A 15,745-nucleotide genomic window follows, 5' to 3' on the forward strand; every position below is an offset into this window, starting at 1 on the left:
ACACAGCGAGAGAGGGAACACAAGCAGGGGGAGTGGGAGAGGGAGAAGCAGGCTCTCCGCAGAGCAGGGAGCCCGATGCGGGGCTCGATCCCGGGACACTGGGATCATGGCCTGAGCCGAAGGCAGACGCTTAACGACTGAGCCACCCAGGCGCCCCAAGATTGAATTTATTTTTGACAGAAAGAGTGTACAAGCAGGGGAAGCGGCAGGCAGAGGGAGAGGGAGAAGCAGGCTTCCCTGCTCAGCAGGAGCCGGATGTGGGGCTGGATCCAGGACCCTGGGGTCATGACCTGAGCCGAAGGCAGACGCTAAACGACTGAGCCACCCAGGCGCCCCCAGACCCCCTTCTTTGAAGCCAGGCAGAGGGAAAACATCTCGACGGTAGCAATCAACTGTGGTTCAAGAGACAAAGTCAATCTGAGGGACGGATCTTAGGGTCTTGAATGAAAAGAGAACGGAGTTATTGCAAGAAATGGGAACAGGTGTCCGAAGATGTGTACTGACCGTCTCAACAAGGGGACGCCAAGGGGGGAGCCAGAGTAGGAACAGTCGAGATGAAAACCACAAGGACCGACCCAGGGCGGGGATTAGATTAGACAGCAGTCAGATCAGCCAACCTGGACGAAGACCCTAAGTTCTCTGGGACACGGGCGGGGAGCCAGGGACGAGAGGGTGATAGGAGCAAGGAGGACAAGGCCCGGAGAGCGGGGCTGGGCTACAGTGAATTTTGGGACAAAAAGAATGGGAAGGGGGAGAAGCAATGTTTTTTAAGTGGAAATCACTTGCATCAGCTGAAGACAGATTTGATTCTGCAGAGAGGGCTCCATAGGCACAGGATAAAATGACGGAGGAAGCAAGTCAATGTTTTGGCACATTTTTGAATTTCAGAGATAAACGGGCCTTCTGGCTTCCACTCTGGAGGGAGCGATTCAAACAGCCCACAACACACTTACCTTTCTTGAACTCATCTGAGGATGAGGTCACAGTGCAAACAACAAAAGACATCGAAGTAGAAACAGCCCCCTCCCAGAGAAATGGGCTGCGAGCCTCATTCACCCGTGTCCCCGCACAGGGGAGCACCTGCTGATGTGCGGGGCTGGCTGCCGCCCCAGGTGTGGTAGGCCCCGGGGTCCTGCGGCCCCAAGATTACCTGTGAGCATGTTAGATCACGTCGCGGATGTGATCAGGGCTCCTACTCAGTTGGCTCTGAATTAACCAGAGGGGAGATTATCCCGGTGGGCATGATTGGCCCCAGGAGCCCCGCGGGCTGGTGGCGGGGAGCAGCGGGGGGGTTTGGGTGTGAGGGTCCTGCTGCCACTGCTGTGTTGTGAGAGCCCACGGGAAGGCCCAGGCCAGGGGCCAGAGACGCCTCCAGAAGCCACTCGGTCCTCAGCTGGGAGGCAGGCTGCCAGGAGCCTGCGGGGGCTTCTGCCAAGAGCCTCAGGTGAGGACGCAGCCCGGCCCGCCCGGGGGTGCCCCATGCGGGGCTCCTGGCCTGCAGGACTGGGAGCTCACAGACAGGCTATGCCATCAGTCTGTGGTGGCTGGAGCAGGGTAAAGGAATACAGCGTGGGCTGCCGTGAGTAGAAAGCCCTTGGGGTCTGTGGACGGGAGGCGGGGTTCAAGTTCAGGGGCAGGCCCTTCACGGACCCCCACTGGGCCCTTAGAAGAAAGGTGGAGGCAGGGCAGGGCCCCAGCGGAGAGACAGCTCCTTCAGCCTCCAGACGCAGGTGCAGAAGCCTAGGGGCTGCGAGGACACCCCCCCACCGCCCCCGGGCACAGTGCAGCGAGGCATTTGCTGTCAACACTTCCCTGCCCCCAGGAAAGGGAAGGGGGTGCAAGTAACCCTAAAATAAAGGATGGAATGGAAGTCATGAGGAAGCATTAAATCAGCAAGTATCCTATCAGCAATCAAAGAAAACCAGAGCACGGAAATTACCCCAAAACTTGTAAGTGGGATAAATTCCCTTGGAAAAGGCAGAGACTCCAGGGCGGGCTCAGAGCCAAGGACAGGCTGTGGAAATGACTGGAAACATACAGGGCGGGGGCGCGGAGTGAAGATGTGGGGAGGGGCGGGGGGGCCTGCTGGTGGTGGGTGCAGCAGAACTCCAGACAAATGGCATTCAGCGGCACCCAGTCCTCTAGGTGCCAAGAGTCAGAGCAGCCGAGAAACATCAAATTCTGAAGAACATGCCATGGGAATCTATAAACCCAAGACTCTTAGAAATAAATGAGGTGTTGCCCCCCCAAATTGTAATGGCAAAATTCAGCACATTGCTCCTAGCTTTGATGAACTCAGGAAACAGATCCAATGTGGAGTATTTGGTTGACATTTGTAAAGGTTGACTTAATAAGACGTATTTGAACATGCATAACGTGCAAACAGAAAGCGTTATTTTCAAGTGTGCACAGAACACAGCCCCAGCCCCCCTGCCCCGGTTTCTTGGACCCCCACGTCTCCTGGGTGTCTCACCAGTCCGGCTACAAGCCCGGCCAGGCCCCTGGGCCTCGCCACTGCCTCTCCCAGCCTTCCCCAGTGGTGGTGGCCAGAAGGCCTTTGAAACTCGGGACCCCAGGCGTCCTCACAGATGTCCAGGCTGGGTCTCAGTCCCAGCCTCCCAAGCTCCCCACGCTTTCTCTGTGGGTCCGGCTCTGCTCCCCGCCCCGGCCCCACATGAGGCCCCTCCTCACAGGCTCTGGGCCCCACAGCGGACGGAGGGCTCTGAGAGCCACCAGGCTCCAGGCTGAGCCCTGCACAGAGTGAGCATGTGCTGGCCTGGCCTCTGCACCTGCCCTCTGAGCCCTCTGACTGGCAGGCTGCCTCTGGGGCCCCGAGGGCCGCCCAGCCCACGGCTCCTGCACCCTGCAAGGCCACCTCTCCTTGCAGGACACCGGCAGGGCTGCCGGGCCTCTGTGTCGGTGGGGCTGAGATGGCCTGTCCTGCCCTCAGGTCCCGTTCAGTCCCTCTGCTCTGCTGCTCCCACCAGCATCATCTTTCCAGGGTGGGGCCAGGGACCCTGATTCCCTGAGATTCAGGGACCCTGAGATCCCTCTGGGGAGCCTGTGTTCCCTCATCTTGTGTGCTGGTCCCCATGCCTCCAAGGGCCTCAAGGAGCTTTCTGGAAATGGTAGCCTGGCAGCTTTAACTTCCCAGACCCAGCTGCTCCCCAGCCCAGTCCTGCTGAGGTTGCCTTGACTTGCGGCCTCGGGTGGGGTGCAGGGCTCCCCTGTCCAGCCAGGCCTCCTCCCCTCCCAACCCAGCTTCCTCACTTGAAAGCAGGGGACCCCAGGCCACCTTCACAGCACAAAGCCCATATGTGGGACATTTACCCAAATTCATCCTGTGTAACCTCCTCCTGAGTCTGAGTGACACAGTAAGCCGATCCTTAGCCACGTAAATGTGCATTAATGTGACCCCACAGAGGGCTCTGAGGCCGGGCTGGTGTCACCCTAGGCCTGCCGGCATGGCCACAGAGAGACGGACAGGCCGGGGAGGCCGGGGGTCTGCCCTGCCTCTGGCCCTGGCCGGCTCTGCCACGGGGCCAAGCGGCTCCCTATCCAGGACCGTTTCCCCAGTCTGTAAAATAAGGGCAGGGACCACCTTTGAACAGCTCTACCGGGGGCCCCTGATGAGCTCTGTGGGGCCACATGTCCCTTGAGGCCTCCTGCTGTGCCTCTGCCCATAGGGATCTGAAACCCCCTCCCCCAGAAACCTTCCTAGTCTCCCTCCCACCTCCCTGACCCCAGGTCCCCACGGCCTCATGGCCCCACCTGCAGCCTCCGCTTCTCCTGGCCGGCCGCCTGCGTGCTCGCCAGGTACTTGAGCTCCAGCCTCTGGAGCACCTCCTCCTGCAGGGCCCGCGCCGCCTGGGTGCTGCTCATCTCGGCCTCTGCCTGGCGCCAACCTGTGGGGCAAGCAGAGGCTTGCCTGGCTCCCAAGCTCTGTGGGGCTGCCACGTGGGCAATCGCCCCCACCCATTTCACAGGCCAGGAAACTGAGGCTTGGCGAGTTTAAGTGTCTGGCACCTGGATGGTGGAGGCTGGAGAGGCCCCCCTCTGACAATTCTCCGCTCCTCCTGTTTGAAGCTCAAGGATCCCTGGGGGCGGGTTTGGGGTCCTGGCTCCCTCTGCCTGCTTTTCCTTTTCTCCCACCTTCTTTCCTTCCACAGACATTCCTCCTTTGAGACTGTGCTAGGCCCTGGGCCCACCTCCCGGGCAGACCCGCTCATGGGGGGAGGAAGGGTGACCAGCAGGGCAGGAGCGCTCTCTGAGGGGGCAGAGGGCAGAGACCTGATGGGGAGATGGGTCTCATGACTGTGGGTGGAAGAGAGCTCCAGGGGGCCTGCACAGTCAGTGCAAAGGCCCTGAAGTAGGAACTATAAGAGGCCGGTGTGGCAGGAGGGTCTGTGTCCCCGCAGGGTCTCTGGACTTTAGTCCCCTTTCTCGTCCCACTGCCGAGAAAGCAGCCAGCCAGCTGCCACATGCCAGGTACGTCCCAGGGAGGCACCTGCCCCTGGGGCCCAGGTCTGAGCACTTCCCAAGACCGCACACGCCTGGCAGCCAGGGGCGAGGCACCCGGGGAACCCCTGGGGAGGTGGCGGGTACCCCTCCCAGCGATCCTTGAGGGCAGGGTGAGGGAAGGGACGTCACCTTCCTCCGCGTCTGCCCGCGCCTTCTGTAGCTGCCGCACACGGCTCTGGGCTTGGGCCCGCTCGCTCTCTGCCTCACTCAGCCGGCCGCTCAGGCTTACCGCCTGGAAGTGCCAGTTATCCTGGGCGGAAGGACCCAGGTCAGGGGGCAACCTGGGGGGCAGTGCAGGGCCGAGGTCCCGGGCGGGAGGAGTGGGGGGCTCGGGCACGCCGACCTGGACCCCAGCGTGTGTCATGGCGGCGCCTGGCGCCAGGGGCTCTGCTGCCCATTTGGAGGAGGAGAGGACCCTGAGCCATTTGGGGCAGTCGAGCTTTGAGAGACCGTGGTATTTACTGCTATTTATGATGCCAAACCAAGGACAGTGTGAACACTGAGGAGCCCCGTGACCCACAGGGCCCCGCCAGGGTCTCAGCAGACCTGGGACAGACAGACAGATGGACAGCAGGGTGATGAGCGCTTCTCCCTCTTTCAGGAGCCCCCAGGGCGTGTCCTCCGCACTCCCTTACCCGTTCCCTCTGGGCATCCTGCAGCTGCAGCACCAAGTCCCGCAGGGCGTCCCACACAGAGTCCACGTCCACCTCCGGGCTGTGGTCCCCCGGTGCAGGTGAGGGCCATCGCAGTGGGGAGCGGGACCGGGCGGGGGGGCTGGCCCTCTGCCGCGGGGAGCGAGCCTGGATGCCATCTGAGCCTGCAGGACGGTCGGTGCCAGCTGAGGGGACGGGGTGGGGACGTGGTGACGGCCCCCACCCACAGGGGGCTTGGGGGGGGCATGGGAGTCCAGGCCCCTCACTGTGTGGGTCATGAGGCCCGGGGGAAGGGGTGTGTGTCCTAGGTGGGTGCAGAGCCGGGGCAGGAGCCTACCTGAAGCCATTGAGGACACTGACCTTTCCTGGGGAGGCTGGGCCGCTCGGGGAAGCCTGAGGGTCTCTGTCCCCAGAGCCCCAGGCCACGGCACAGCGTGGACCACAGCCGGCTCAGCTGGCCCTCCGATTCCCGCCTGGCACCCTCAGCCTGAGCTAGCGCCTGCTCTAGGCTGTGGACCTGGCGGCAGGCCTCGTCCAGGCGAGCCTGCAGGCCCTCAGCCGCACCCCCGGCCCGCTGCAGCCTCCTGGGGGCGGTGCGAAGCTCGGCCCGGACGGTGTGCTCGGCCCCCTGGCTCTGGCAGAGACGCTCCTCCGGCCGCTGCTTCTGGGCCTCTGCTGCGGCCTCCACCTCCGCCAGTTTCTGCTGCAGCCTCAGGACCTGTGGGAGGGACGTGAAGAGCCACCTGTCCCCTGAAGCCCTGCCCCCAGGCCTCCTGTCCTGTCCACTCCTCAGGGAGCCCCTCAGACTCCCTCCTTGGCATGTCACAGCTAGGGGGATCTCGGACCTGCCTCCCAGTCCGTGTTTGGCAGTGGGGACCCCTGAGCCCAGGTGGGGAAGGACACCCCAGGTCTCTGGAGCACATCCTGGCAGACACGTGAAAACCCCAGGCCGGACGGAGCTGTGACCCTCGGCTGTCCCCGCCTGTGGCCTGCCACGGCTCCACCTTCAGCCAGCCCCATGCTTGTGGCCTGTGGTGGGACGGGCTGGGTCAGCTTCCTCCAGAGGCCAGGGCTGGGGAGCCTCAGGGTGCCTGACACAACGCCAGGGCTCCTAAGGGCCGGCACAGTGGGTCAATCGAGGGCTGCCCAGCACATGGTCAGGGCTGTGGGAACACACACGTGCAGGTGTGGGTGTAGGTGCGTGCTCTGAATCCTGAGGCTCTTTGAGAATTGGGCATTTCGGGGGCCCCTGACTGTCCCTCAGCTCAGAACTCACGTCACCTGGGTGAGGCTGTCCATTTCTAAAACACGAGAACCCTAGGAGACGCAGGGGTCACCACTTTCACGGCGTTAGCTCAGTCAGAGCCCCTGTCCCTCCACCCTGGCTGCACCCAGCCCTGCTGGGAAGTGGGAGAGAAGACGAGCAGGTGGGCCCGCGGAGCGCACGTGGGCAGGAGCTGGGCCGGGCGGCCCTGGATCCCAGCCCCTGTGGCAGCGCTGGTGCCTTCTCTGCAGGCTGCTCAGTCCTCCTACCTCCCTCTGGGTGCCCTCACAGGCCGCCTCCGTGGCCAACCTCTGCGCCTGCAGCCCCTCCCGCTGGCTCTGCTGCTGCTGCTGGGTGTCCTGAGCGCCCCGGACCTGCAGCTGGCTCACCTCGTGGCTCTTTCTCCGGTTCTCAGCCTCCAGCATGTTCACCTGTGAGTGTGGGGCGGTGCTGATGGGGTCGCTGGCACCCTCTTGGACCCCTGCCTCTGCTCACATGTCCTGCGGGGGGAGCCTTCCTTCGGGGCAGCACCCGCACTCAGGGCATGGGGGGTGGGGGTGCCCTCGGAGCCAGGACACCGTGTGGGAAGGAGTGGGTTGGGAGTGGCATCAGGGGGGCTGCTCTGGGCTCCTCGCCGGCCCTCACTCACAGGGACCCTGGTCCCACACACCTCTCCGTGCCTCCGCGGCCTCATGTGGAAAGGAAGGTACCAGAACCTTCGTCACAGGAGGGCTATGGGGGGTAGAAGGAGGGAGGGGCAGGACATGCCTGGTCCAGAGGGAGCCCAGGGCATCTCATGAACCGCTCCAAGTCTGAGGACAGTCGACAGCTTGGAAAGGCCTCTGGCCTCCAGGGGCGTCTAGGCCCCTCCTCTGAGCCATCTCGGCCCGGTGAACTCAGCATAAGTGGCTCTTGACTGTGGAAGCCAAGGCCGATGGATGAGTTCTCAAGCCCAAGGTGGCCATGCGGGGAGGCGTGGCGGCCAGGGCCCTGGGGGCGCCCCAGCTGATGGCCAGGCCAGCCCTGGGCCGCGAGAGCCTGGCTGCTGTGGGCCCGCCCAGCCCTGCCCGCAAGTCCCCCACCGTGGAGTCTTCTTGGCACGTCCCCTCTGCGCCCTGGCTGAATTCCTGATCCTGAGTCCATGAGGGTCAAAGTGGTTGTTCTTAGCCCGTAAGTTTGAGGCTGGTTGTCTGTACCCCCTGGCGCACATCGCACCGGGAGCCCCATGGGTCCAAGCAGGGCCCTCCGGCTGGTGGCTTCCAAAGACACAGGCAGCAAGGCCATGTCCTGGAGCTCCACTGCAGCCTGCGGGCACCCGGGGAGGGGGGACAGAGCTGGGGTCTGGGTGTGCGGGATGGGGACACCCCTGTGGGGGCGGGGCTCCGGGACGGCTGCCCTCACCTGCCTGCCCAGCTCCTGGAGCTCCCGGTGGGCCTCTGCCTGAGCCTGCTCCACCTCCCTCAGCCTGGCCCGCAGCTCACAGGCCTCCTTCTGGGCCACGGCTCGGGCCTCCTCCAGGACCAGCACCTTCTGCTCCCCTTCTTCCTTGGACCTCTGAAAACTGAGCAGCACATCACAGCTGGGGTCTATAGCATCTCCCATAGAGACTTCCTGCCACCCACCTCACTCTGGCCAGATGCCTCCCCTGTGGCTCAGTTCTCCAGTGTCCCAAAGCCCAGCCCCCCTGGGGCGGCCTCCCTACCACCTTCGGGGTATCCGCGGTCTGAGCGCCCAGCTGGCTCTGCCCCTTTCCATGTCTCTGGGCTCTTCCCCTGCCGTGCTCCTCTCTCCAGCCACACTCCCAGGGACCCAGTGCCCAGCAGCAGCCCGGCACCTCTGCCGCCCCTCTGAGGGCTGCAGTGCTGGCCTCGCTGTCCTCAGAGCCCCGGACCAGGCCCCTCGGCCTCCGTTGGCTCCCAGCCCTTGGCTGTCTCCCGTCTGGCACCTCAGCCTCCCCCCCCCCCCCCGCGGCCGGCTGGGGGGGGGGCCCCGCCCCCCCCCCCCCCCCCGTGGGGGGCCCCCCCCCCCCCCCCCCCCCCGTGTAGGCATGTAGAGACGGACAACTGGCACCCCGGGTCCGCTTAGGGAGTCCACCCCGCACCATCTGGCCCGTGTCAGGAAAACACCCCACATCCCACGTCCTTTGTCCCCTGGATGAGCCTGGGGGCTGGGCCGGCTCCCTGACAGGTGCTCGCTCCAAGGGGGCCTGGTACCTGGCCTTCTCCTGCTCAGCCCTGCGGATCGCGGCCCGTAGCTCAGCGTGGGAGCACCGCAGCGCGTCCTTCTCGCGGGCCTCATCACCCAGGGCCCGCTGGGCCTCCAGGGCCTCCCTGCGAAGCCCCTCACGGCTCTCCTCACTGCCCCGCAGCTCCCGGCGCAGTATAGCCAGCCCCTCCCGGGCCTCGTCCAGCTGGGCCCGCAGCCTCTCGGCCTGGGGGAGGAGCGTGGGCCGTATGGCCCACCGGGGGCAGGGGTCAGGGGCTGTGGATCGGGCTCTGGTTCTGTCTGGCAGTGCCGATGTACCCCCAGCCCTGCGTCCCCAAGTGCTTGAAGGAGAAGCAGATAACCTGGGTTTGCCCACCTGGGGGTCACCTCTCCTAATGCCATGAGGCTGCAGGGTGGTTCACGAGGGCTGGTCCCGGAGCCCAGGGAGGTGACCCTCGGACTCTGCTGGTCCTGGTGTTGCCCCTTGCCCCCTCCCTGGACTCCGGGGCTGCTGGTCACTGGTCAGCCCCCACGTCCGCACTGTCCCCACCCAGGTCCAGTGGCCTCTGCTGCCCCACCTGCTGTCCCCTTCGGCGATGGTGTGGCACAGGGGCCGCTGCCCGCCCCGATGTGGGCAGCAGTGCCAGTCGCCTGGGCTCCCGACTCCTGCATGGCTGTGGGCACACCCACCCCGCGGCCCTCATTTCCCAATCTGTTGGGAGGCCAGGGGAAGGGGGGTCTCTGGGTGGTGGCCCTTAGAAGGCCCACTCCGGCCAGGTTGTCCAACCACTCGGGTAGCAAGTGCTCACCGTCGCATGAATGCTCTGTGCAGAGTGCTCCATGAAGCACGGACACCCTGCACCCAGGGGTGGGGGGCAGGAGGGGCCCCAGGTGGGCAGGCTCTGGAGCCAGGGGGAACCACAGGCTGCACATCTGCCCTGGGCTCGGGGCTCAGCCACCCAGACTGTAGCCCCTGCAGGCGGACCCAAGGATTGGAAGAGGCTGCGGGTGTGAGTCCTTGTCCCCTGTCCCTGCCAGACCTGTTCCAGGCCCAGAAGGGGACACCCCTCATGCTGTCCTCCCCACACCAGGACACTCCACACACTCTGGGGCCTTCTAGGCAGGCCCTGCCGATTCTGTGGTTCTGTGTGAGGCCCAGGGCCAGAGCATGGGTGGGGTCAGGGGTCTTACTCGTGCTGCCCTGCGACACAGGGTGCCTCGTGTCAGCACCACCCCCAACCCCTGGAGTGGGGTCTGGAGGAGCGTGCAGACCCACGGAGGGGCCAGCCCACCCTTCAGCACCCAGGCTACGGGGTGGGAGATCTCCAGGCTTGGCCTACGCCCCTGCCCTGAGCAGGGTACTCTAGAGAGTGTTCCGTGCGCCCGGCTGGCCCTGAGGAGGGGGTGGAGGAGGCCAGAAGTGAGCCGACGGAGAGAGGGGAAGCCACAAAAATTTGGAGCAATGTCAGGGCTCGGGTTTGCCAAAAGCAAACCCCACTTTGCTGACTGTTTCAGCGGGACATAGTCCAGGCCCCTGGCCAGCCTGGCTCCTGTGTCCACCCACTGTTATTGTTGTTCTGTTTTTGGGAAGGGCCTGAGCCCCTCCTCTGCTCCCCTTACACCCCCCACACGTGGGAGCCACAACCGTGTGGAGCAGTTTCCGCAGAGCTCAGCAAAAATCCACCAGGAAGGTCAAGGACCAGCAAAAGGCCCTATCCGTCATAAAAGAAGCTGTTTTCATTTCCCAGGGCCGAGGAGATGAAAACAAGCAAAGCAAAGTGGGAGAAGGGCCCCCTCTCCCTGCACCCCTACCCGCCTCCCTCGTGAAAACAACTGTCCTCCTTACAGGAATTTTACAGCCAAATCACTTAATGTGATTATAATAATTATTTCTTTACTAGAAATCGTATAAACAGCGTCTTTTGAAATCTCCTGCAGGGAAGCGGCTCCAGGACTCTGCACAGTCGGGAAAGCAGGGGAGGGGCTGTTACGGGGCTCTGGCCGGTGCACGCGTGTGAGCACACACGTGTGTACACATGCAGCACGTGTGAGCGTGTGGTGTGCGTCTGCACACGCGTGTGAACGTGCATGTTCAGCCCACATGCGTGATGTGTGTGCGTGTAAGCTGTGCAGTTGCATGAGCCCTTGGTGCGCATCTGTGCGCGCTCGCGGTGTCCATGCGTGTTTCCCTGAGTGCTGTGTCCGCACATGAGGGCATGTGTGTGCATGCCCGTGTGTGCCCGGTGCCGTGTGTTCACGTGTGCATGCGTGCACACCCGTGTAGGGCTTTGGGCAGGGCTGTGGGAAGCCTGGGCCTTCCTTCAGTTTAAAGGCTGTGAAAACGTTATGGTTTCCGTGGCAACGGGGCCAGCCTGGCGCCTGGAGGCTCTTCAGGGCCGGTGCTCCCTGGCTTGTTCCGCCTGCCCCCTCGCCTCAGCCTCCCGCTCCCCCACTCCCTCTCCGGGGGTCCCTCTCCTTTCCGGGGGCTCCTCCCCCTTCTGGGGGTCCCTCTCCTTTCCGGGGGGGCCCCCTCTCTGGGAACCTGAACTTCTCAGGAGGCCTGCGCTTTCTTCTTTCACCTCGCCAGAACAAATGTGCCCCCAGTCTCCTGGCTCCTCCCCTGCAGCCCTTAGTTTTAAAATCTCATTTTGCTTCCCCGTGTGGTCGCTGACCGGGCCTGACTTTGAAATCTGTTGAAAGGAGACCTTTCTCTTTGGGGGCCAAAGTAAACAGCCTGTCATGTTAAATCATGCTCTCTCCCTCCCACTCCCTCTACTGCGGGCCTGTCCCTGGGGGGCTGGGGGAGGGCCGAGGAGCCCCTTTCCTCTCTGCTGCTCGGTCTGGTGCTCCCCTGAGCTCCTGGGTCAGCGCGCTTGCTGCCCGTGGCCTTGGCTCCTAGCCCGGGGAGGGCACGAGGACCCCCCCCCGCCACGGCCCCACCTGGGCACTGGCTTACCCTCCCCCAGCCCAAATCCCTCTGCCCTCCTGCCCTCCCCTCTCCCAGGCTCCCCAGGTCCTGTCACAGCTCCCTCAGAAACACCTCCCCAATCTGCTTGCCTGCCTTGCCCAGGACTGTCCCCACCGCAGGACACCATCACGTGGCTCCTGGGGGCCCCGTGTCGACCTCGAGGCCTTGGCCAGGTACATGCATGGTCGCCCCCGAAAACCCCACAAAGCCCCCACACTTCTGCCCCTCTACCCCGGGCACCCCCAGTACGGCTTCACCCCACCAGGTGCCCGGTCCCAGGGGAGTCTCTAGCTCATGCTGCCTGCAGGCAGAGCCTGGCCAGCACCACCTCACCGAGGCTCTTCCCAGGGCTGGTAGGATGGAGGGGTCTCTGGGCTGAGGGTCCACCTCCCCCCTCCCCGGGTCACACCTGCCTTTCAGGAAGGCTTTCTCTCCCCTTCTCCTGGCTGCGCCTCTCCCCTCTCCCGGCATCCCTGCTCTCCTGAAACTGCCTCTGCCCCTCCTGGCACCCCTCCCCCTCCCCTGACATCCCTCCCCCTTCAGCTGGCATCCCTTCCCCTCCCCCTTCCCCTGAAACCCCTCCCCCCTCCCTCCCCTGTCCCCCTCCCCGACACCCCCTCCCCCTCTCTCTCCCCTGGCACCCCTCCCCCCTCTCCTGGCACCCCTTCTCCTCACCCCTTCCTGACACCCCTCCCCATCTCCCTCCCCTTTCCCCCTTCCCGACACCCCCCCTCTCCTGGCACCCCTTCTCCTCACTCTTTCCCCTGACACCCCTCCCCCTCTCCCTCCCCTGACACCCCCTCACTTCTCTCCTGGCGTTGCTTCGCTCTGCCGCCATCTTCCGGAGACTCTCGCCCAAAGCCGAGGCCTCTCTCTGATGGGCCGAGATGGCGTCCTCAAACTGGGCCTGCAGGGCCTTCAGCTCTGTGGTCGTGGCGCTGATGGTGGCCTGGAGGGAGCAGCAAACCGGCCACGGCATCCATGGGCAGCCTGAGGCTTGGGCAGCTGGTGGTCTGCTGAGGCCCACGCAGGCAGCCAGACGCTGCCCTCGCTTGGGCCGCACCAGGTGGGCAGGGGCAGAGTGCGGCCTGGGGCTCCAGGTCAGGGTCCTCATGGTGATTGCTGTCAATGCCCCCGATGCCAGGGTCCCAGGGGACATGGTGAGAAAGCCCCAGAGGGGTCTCCCCACGCCTTGCCTCTGGGGTCTCCAGGGCAGGGTGGGCGGCAGGCGCCCAATCAGGGACTCAAGCACTGACCTTTCTCATCCCTAAAATGTTGCTGTTGGGCCCATCCCACTGAGGGGCCAAGAACAGCGATTTGGCAGTGAGAGGGCCCTGCCCTCAAATGTCACAGACTTCAGACCTCCTTGGGCTGGGCAGTGTGCTCAGCGTTCACACCCAGGAGCTTGGGACTGGGCCTCCACCCTCACTGGATGGCCAGGCACGGAAGAAGCTCCCCAGGTCCCTGGCCCCATGGCTGGGGCATCCACTGCGTCTGTTCCCAGATGAAGGGCCTCTAGTCCCCCTCTCTGGGACCCTGCCCATCAGCATAGGGCCAGAAAGGCAGACCCCAGCTCAGAAGACGTGGCAGTGGTGGGGAAGGGGGAGCCATGTCCCCGAGTCCAGGTAAACACAGGGACCCCTCAGCCGAGCCCGTGGTTTCCTGAACTTTCACATGGGTGGGGGCCTTAGGGGAGACCCACATCACTGCAGACGAAACGTGTGAGTACCCGCAGATGTGCCTGGAAAGGGGCCGCAGGGCCCCCCCCACAGAGACTATGCAGCTATGCTCAGGCGGCCCATTCATCCGGGACTCAGCTTGGCCTGGACCTGCCCTCCTGGGGCTGCAGCACTCAGGAGGCTCCCCTCGGGCACTCACCGGTGGGCACTTGGAGGAGGCGGGGGTCCTCTGGGCCCCAGGCTAGGCGGCATTGCTCAAAGCTTTCCTTGTCCACCGGCAAGCACCGCACCTGCTTGCCCGGAGCCTGAGGCCAGCCCGGCTTCCTCACCAGCCCCCCCCCCCCGCCCCTCCTGGCCCCAGGTGGTCTGGGCCCCAGGGTGGTGGTTTCCTGAGCAGGGCGGGGGATGGGGCTTCCTGTTCCAGGAGGCACAGGTGCCCTCACCACTGTCCTGGGCTGGGTTTCTAAGAGACCTCTGCGCTCCCACCCGCCGGGCCTCGGGATTCGTTGGCCGCTGCAGAGTGAGGGCGCTAGCGGGCTGGGGCTCCATCAGGACGGTATCTCCCGCTTTTGGGGAAGGAGCCTCACTGTGCCTCCTCTGCCCCCGCCCCTGCTGTCCTTCCCCACTGACAGGATCACCTTGGGTGGCCGGGTCTGGCTGTCCCCAGCATGGGCCCTGCATGGCTGCGGGGGCCCCGCCCGGAAGCCCCTGGGAGGGTTGTGAGCGACAGGGCACTGCCCTGGAGCCCCTCCACCTGCCAGGGGTGTTTCTGATGGCATCCCACACCTGGCTTTCCTCGGCCGGCATCTCTCCTCTCTCTGCCTCCTCAGTGGGTTTTAATTTCCACTTTCCATGCCAAGGTGGCAAAAGAACCCTTAACGAGCTCCCTGAAGTGTCCTGCTGGCTGGCAGGCCACCCCCAGTCCAGGCGCAGACTTGGAGTCAGCACGAGGGAAGATTCCTGAACCAGCCCCTCTCTGAGTTGGGGTGTCAGCTCCCAGGATCTTGGGGGTCGCTCCTGGTTCCCTGACCATGGGTGGGACCGGGGGGCAGCTCGGTGGGGATGGGAGGAAGGAGGGCACAACCCCATGGACCCCCACTCCTCCCATGGGTGGCCCTTGGAAGGGCCACGCAGCCTAAGGGTGGGACAGAGCAGGGTGGGGGCTCCAGGGAGAGAGCCTCTTGGATAAGACTTTCCTGGGTGCCAGGAGCCCCTCCAGGCAGCTCTGCTCACAGTGACCACATCAGGCAGCAGTGGGGCGGGGTGGAAGGTGAAGAGACACCCTGGCTGAGCTCCACACACCCCCCCCCCCGCCGGACACAGCAGTAGGCGCCTCGCTCATGGGATGGAGGCACAGGGCCTCCAGGGTCATTGCCCCCACTCCAAGTCCTAGTTGCTACTGCCTGTCCTGTCCCCTGGACATGGGCTCCTGATGGAGTCCGGAGTTCCAGGTGACCCCAGCTGGTTGTCTGAGGCAGCCTCAGTGTGGCGGTGGGCCTATACCTATGGGGGTCTCTCCCATCCCTCATCCCTCGGGGATGCCTCTCTCCTGGCTCGGCTTGGGACTCTCTGTGGATGTCCTTCCCAGGGAGGATCTGCCTTGGGCACAAGGCTGGCCTTTCCAGGTTGGGTTTCTCCTTTGGGAGAGTCTAATGGGCCAGCCCCAAGAGGCCTCACACACATTTCCTGCAGTTCCACTTGACCAAGTGCAGCTCAGGTGCACAGACAGGCAGGACTGGGTGTCTATGGGCTGGCCAGGGCCCAGGTCTGGGTCTGCCCTTCTCTGCTGCTGGCTCACCTGTGGCCCCAGGCCCTCCTCCGTCGGCTCTTCCTGGACGAGTCTGCTGCTGGGGGAGCAGGGACTGGCTCTCACAGCCCCACGCACCCCCAGCTTTGGTTCATTGGGTTTTTCCTTCCCATTAAGACAGTGTTTCCTCCCAGCAGACCTGGACATTCCCTGGGGGAAATTCAGGCTAAGGGGGGCCAGGACAGAGGGGGCTGTGTACCTGGGACCAGGTAGGAAGGTGCATCTGGGGGTGGCCCTGCTGGGTGCTCAGTGCCTTGCTTGGGCCCACAGGGCTCACCTCGGCTTGCTCATGCTGGCTCTGGGCCTTCTGCTGCACCTGTTCCAGCTCCTGCATGGACCTGGAGAGCTCTTCCCTCAGCAGCCTTCCCTCTGCTTCTTTCAGTGACAGGGCCTGGTGGGATTGGGGGGGTGGTGCTTGTGAGGATCAAGGGCCTCTTTAAGGAGAGGCTAAAGCCTTTGCCAGGATGTGGTGTGTTCCTAATTCCACACCCCTGCTTGGGGAGGAGCATCACCCCAGAGGCAGCCCTTGTCCTGAGTGGGGTCGATGGGGCCTTTTCACTCTGTCTGACATGGCCCAACTTCCGTGCGTATGCTCAGTCAGCTCTCCACACACTGGCTGGCTGATCAGGTGGATGGATAGTCAGACAC

General features: G+C 64.1%; 1 protein-coding gene across 1 annotated transcript in view; it reads right to left on the reverse strand.

Annotated features, from left to right (window-relative positions):
• Positions 1 to 15,745, reverse strand: part of CROCC2 (ciliary rootlet coiled-coil, rootletin family member 2) — a 66,205-nt gene that overhangs the window by 10,818 nt on the left and 39,642 nt on the right. Inside the window, exons 20-29 of the mRNA XM_035008318.1 lie at positions 15,375 to 15,488; positions 12,417 to 12,560; positions 8,652 to 8,869; positions 7,840 to 7,999; positions 7,654 to 7,743; positions 6,708 to 6,869; positions 5,535 to 5,892; positions 5,157 to 5,338; positions 4,651 to 4,771; positions 3,772 to 3,905 (exon numbers count right to left, since the gene is read on the reverse strand). Of these exons, the coding sequence (XP_034864209.1) occupies positions 3,772 to 3,905; positions 4,651 to 4,771; positions 5,157 to 5,338; positions 5,535 to 5,892; positions 6,708 to 6,869; positions 7,654 to 7,743; positions 7,840 to 7,999; positions 8,652 to 8,869; positions 12,417 to 12,560; positions 15,375 to 15,488 (1,683 nt within the window). The remainder of the gene's footprint in view (positions 1 to 3,771; positions 3,906 to 4,650; positions 4,772 to 5,156; positions 5,339 to 5,534; positions 5,893 to 6,707; positions 6,870 to 7,653; positions 7,744 to 7,839; positions 8,000 to 8,651; positions 8,870 to 12,416; positions 12,561 to 15,374; positions 15,489 to 15,745) is intronic.

The sequence above is a fragment of the Mirounga leonina genome, unplaced genomic scaffold (assembly GCF_011800145.1).
Source record: "Mirounga leonina isolate KUSES-001 unplaced genomic scaffold, KU_Mleo_1.0 Mir_151, whole genome shotgun sequence".
Classification (NCBI taxonomy): domain Eukaryota; kingdom Metazoa; phylum Chordata; class Mammalia; order Carnivora; family Phocidae; genus Mirounga; species Mirounga leonina.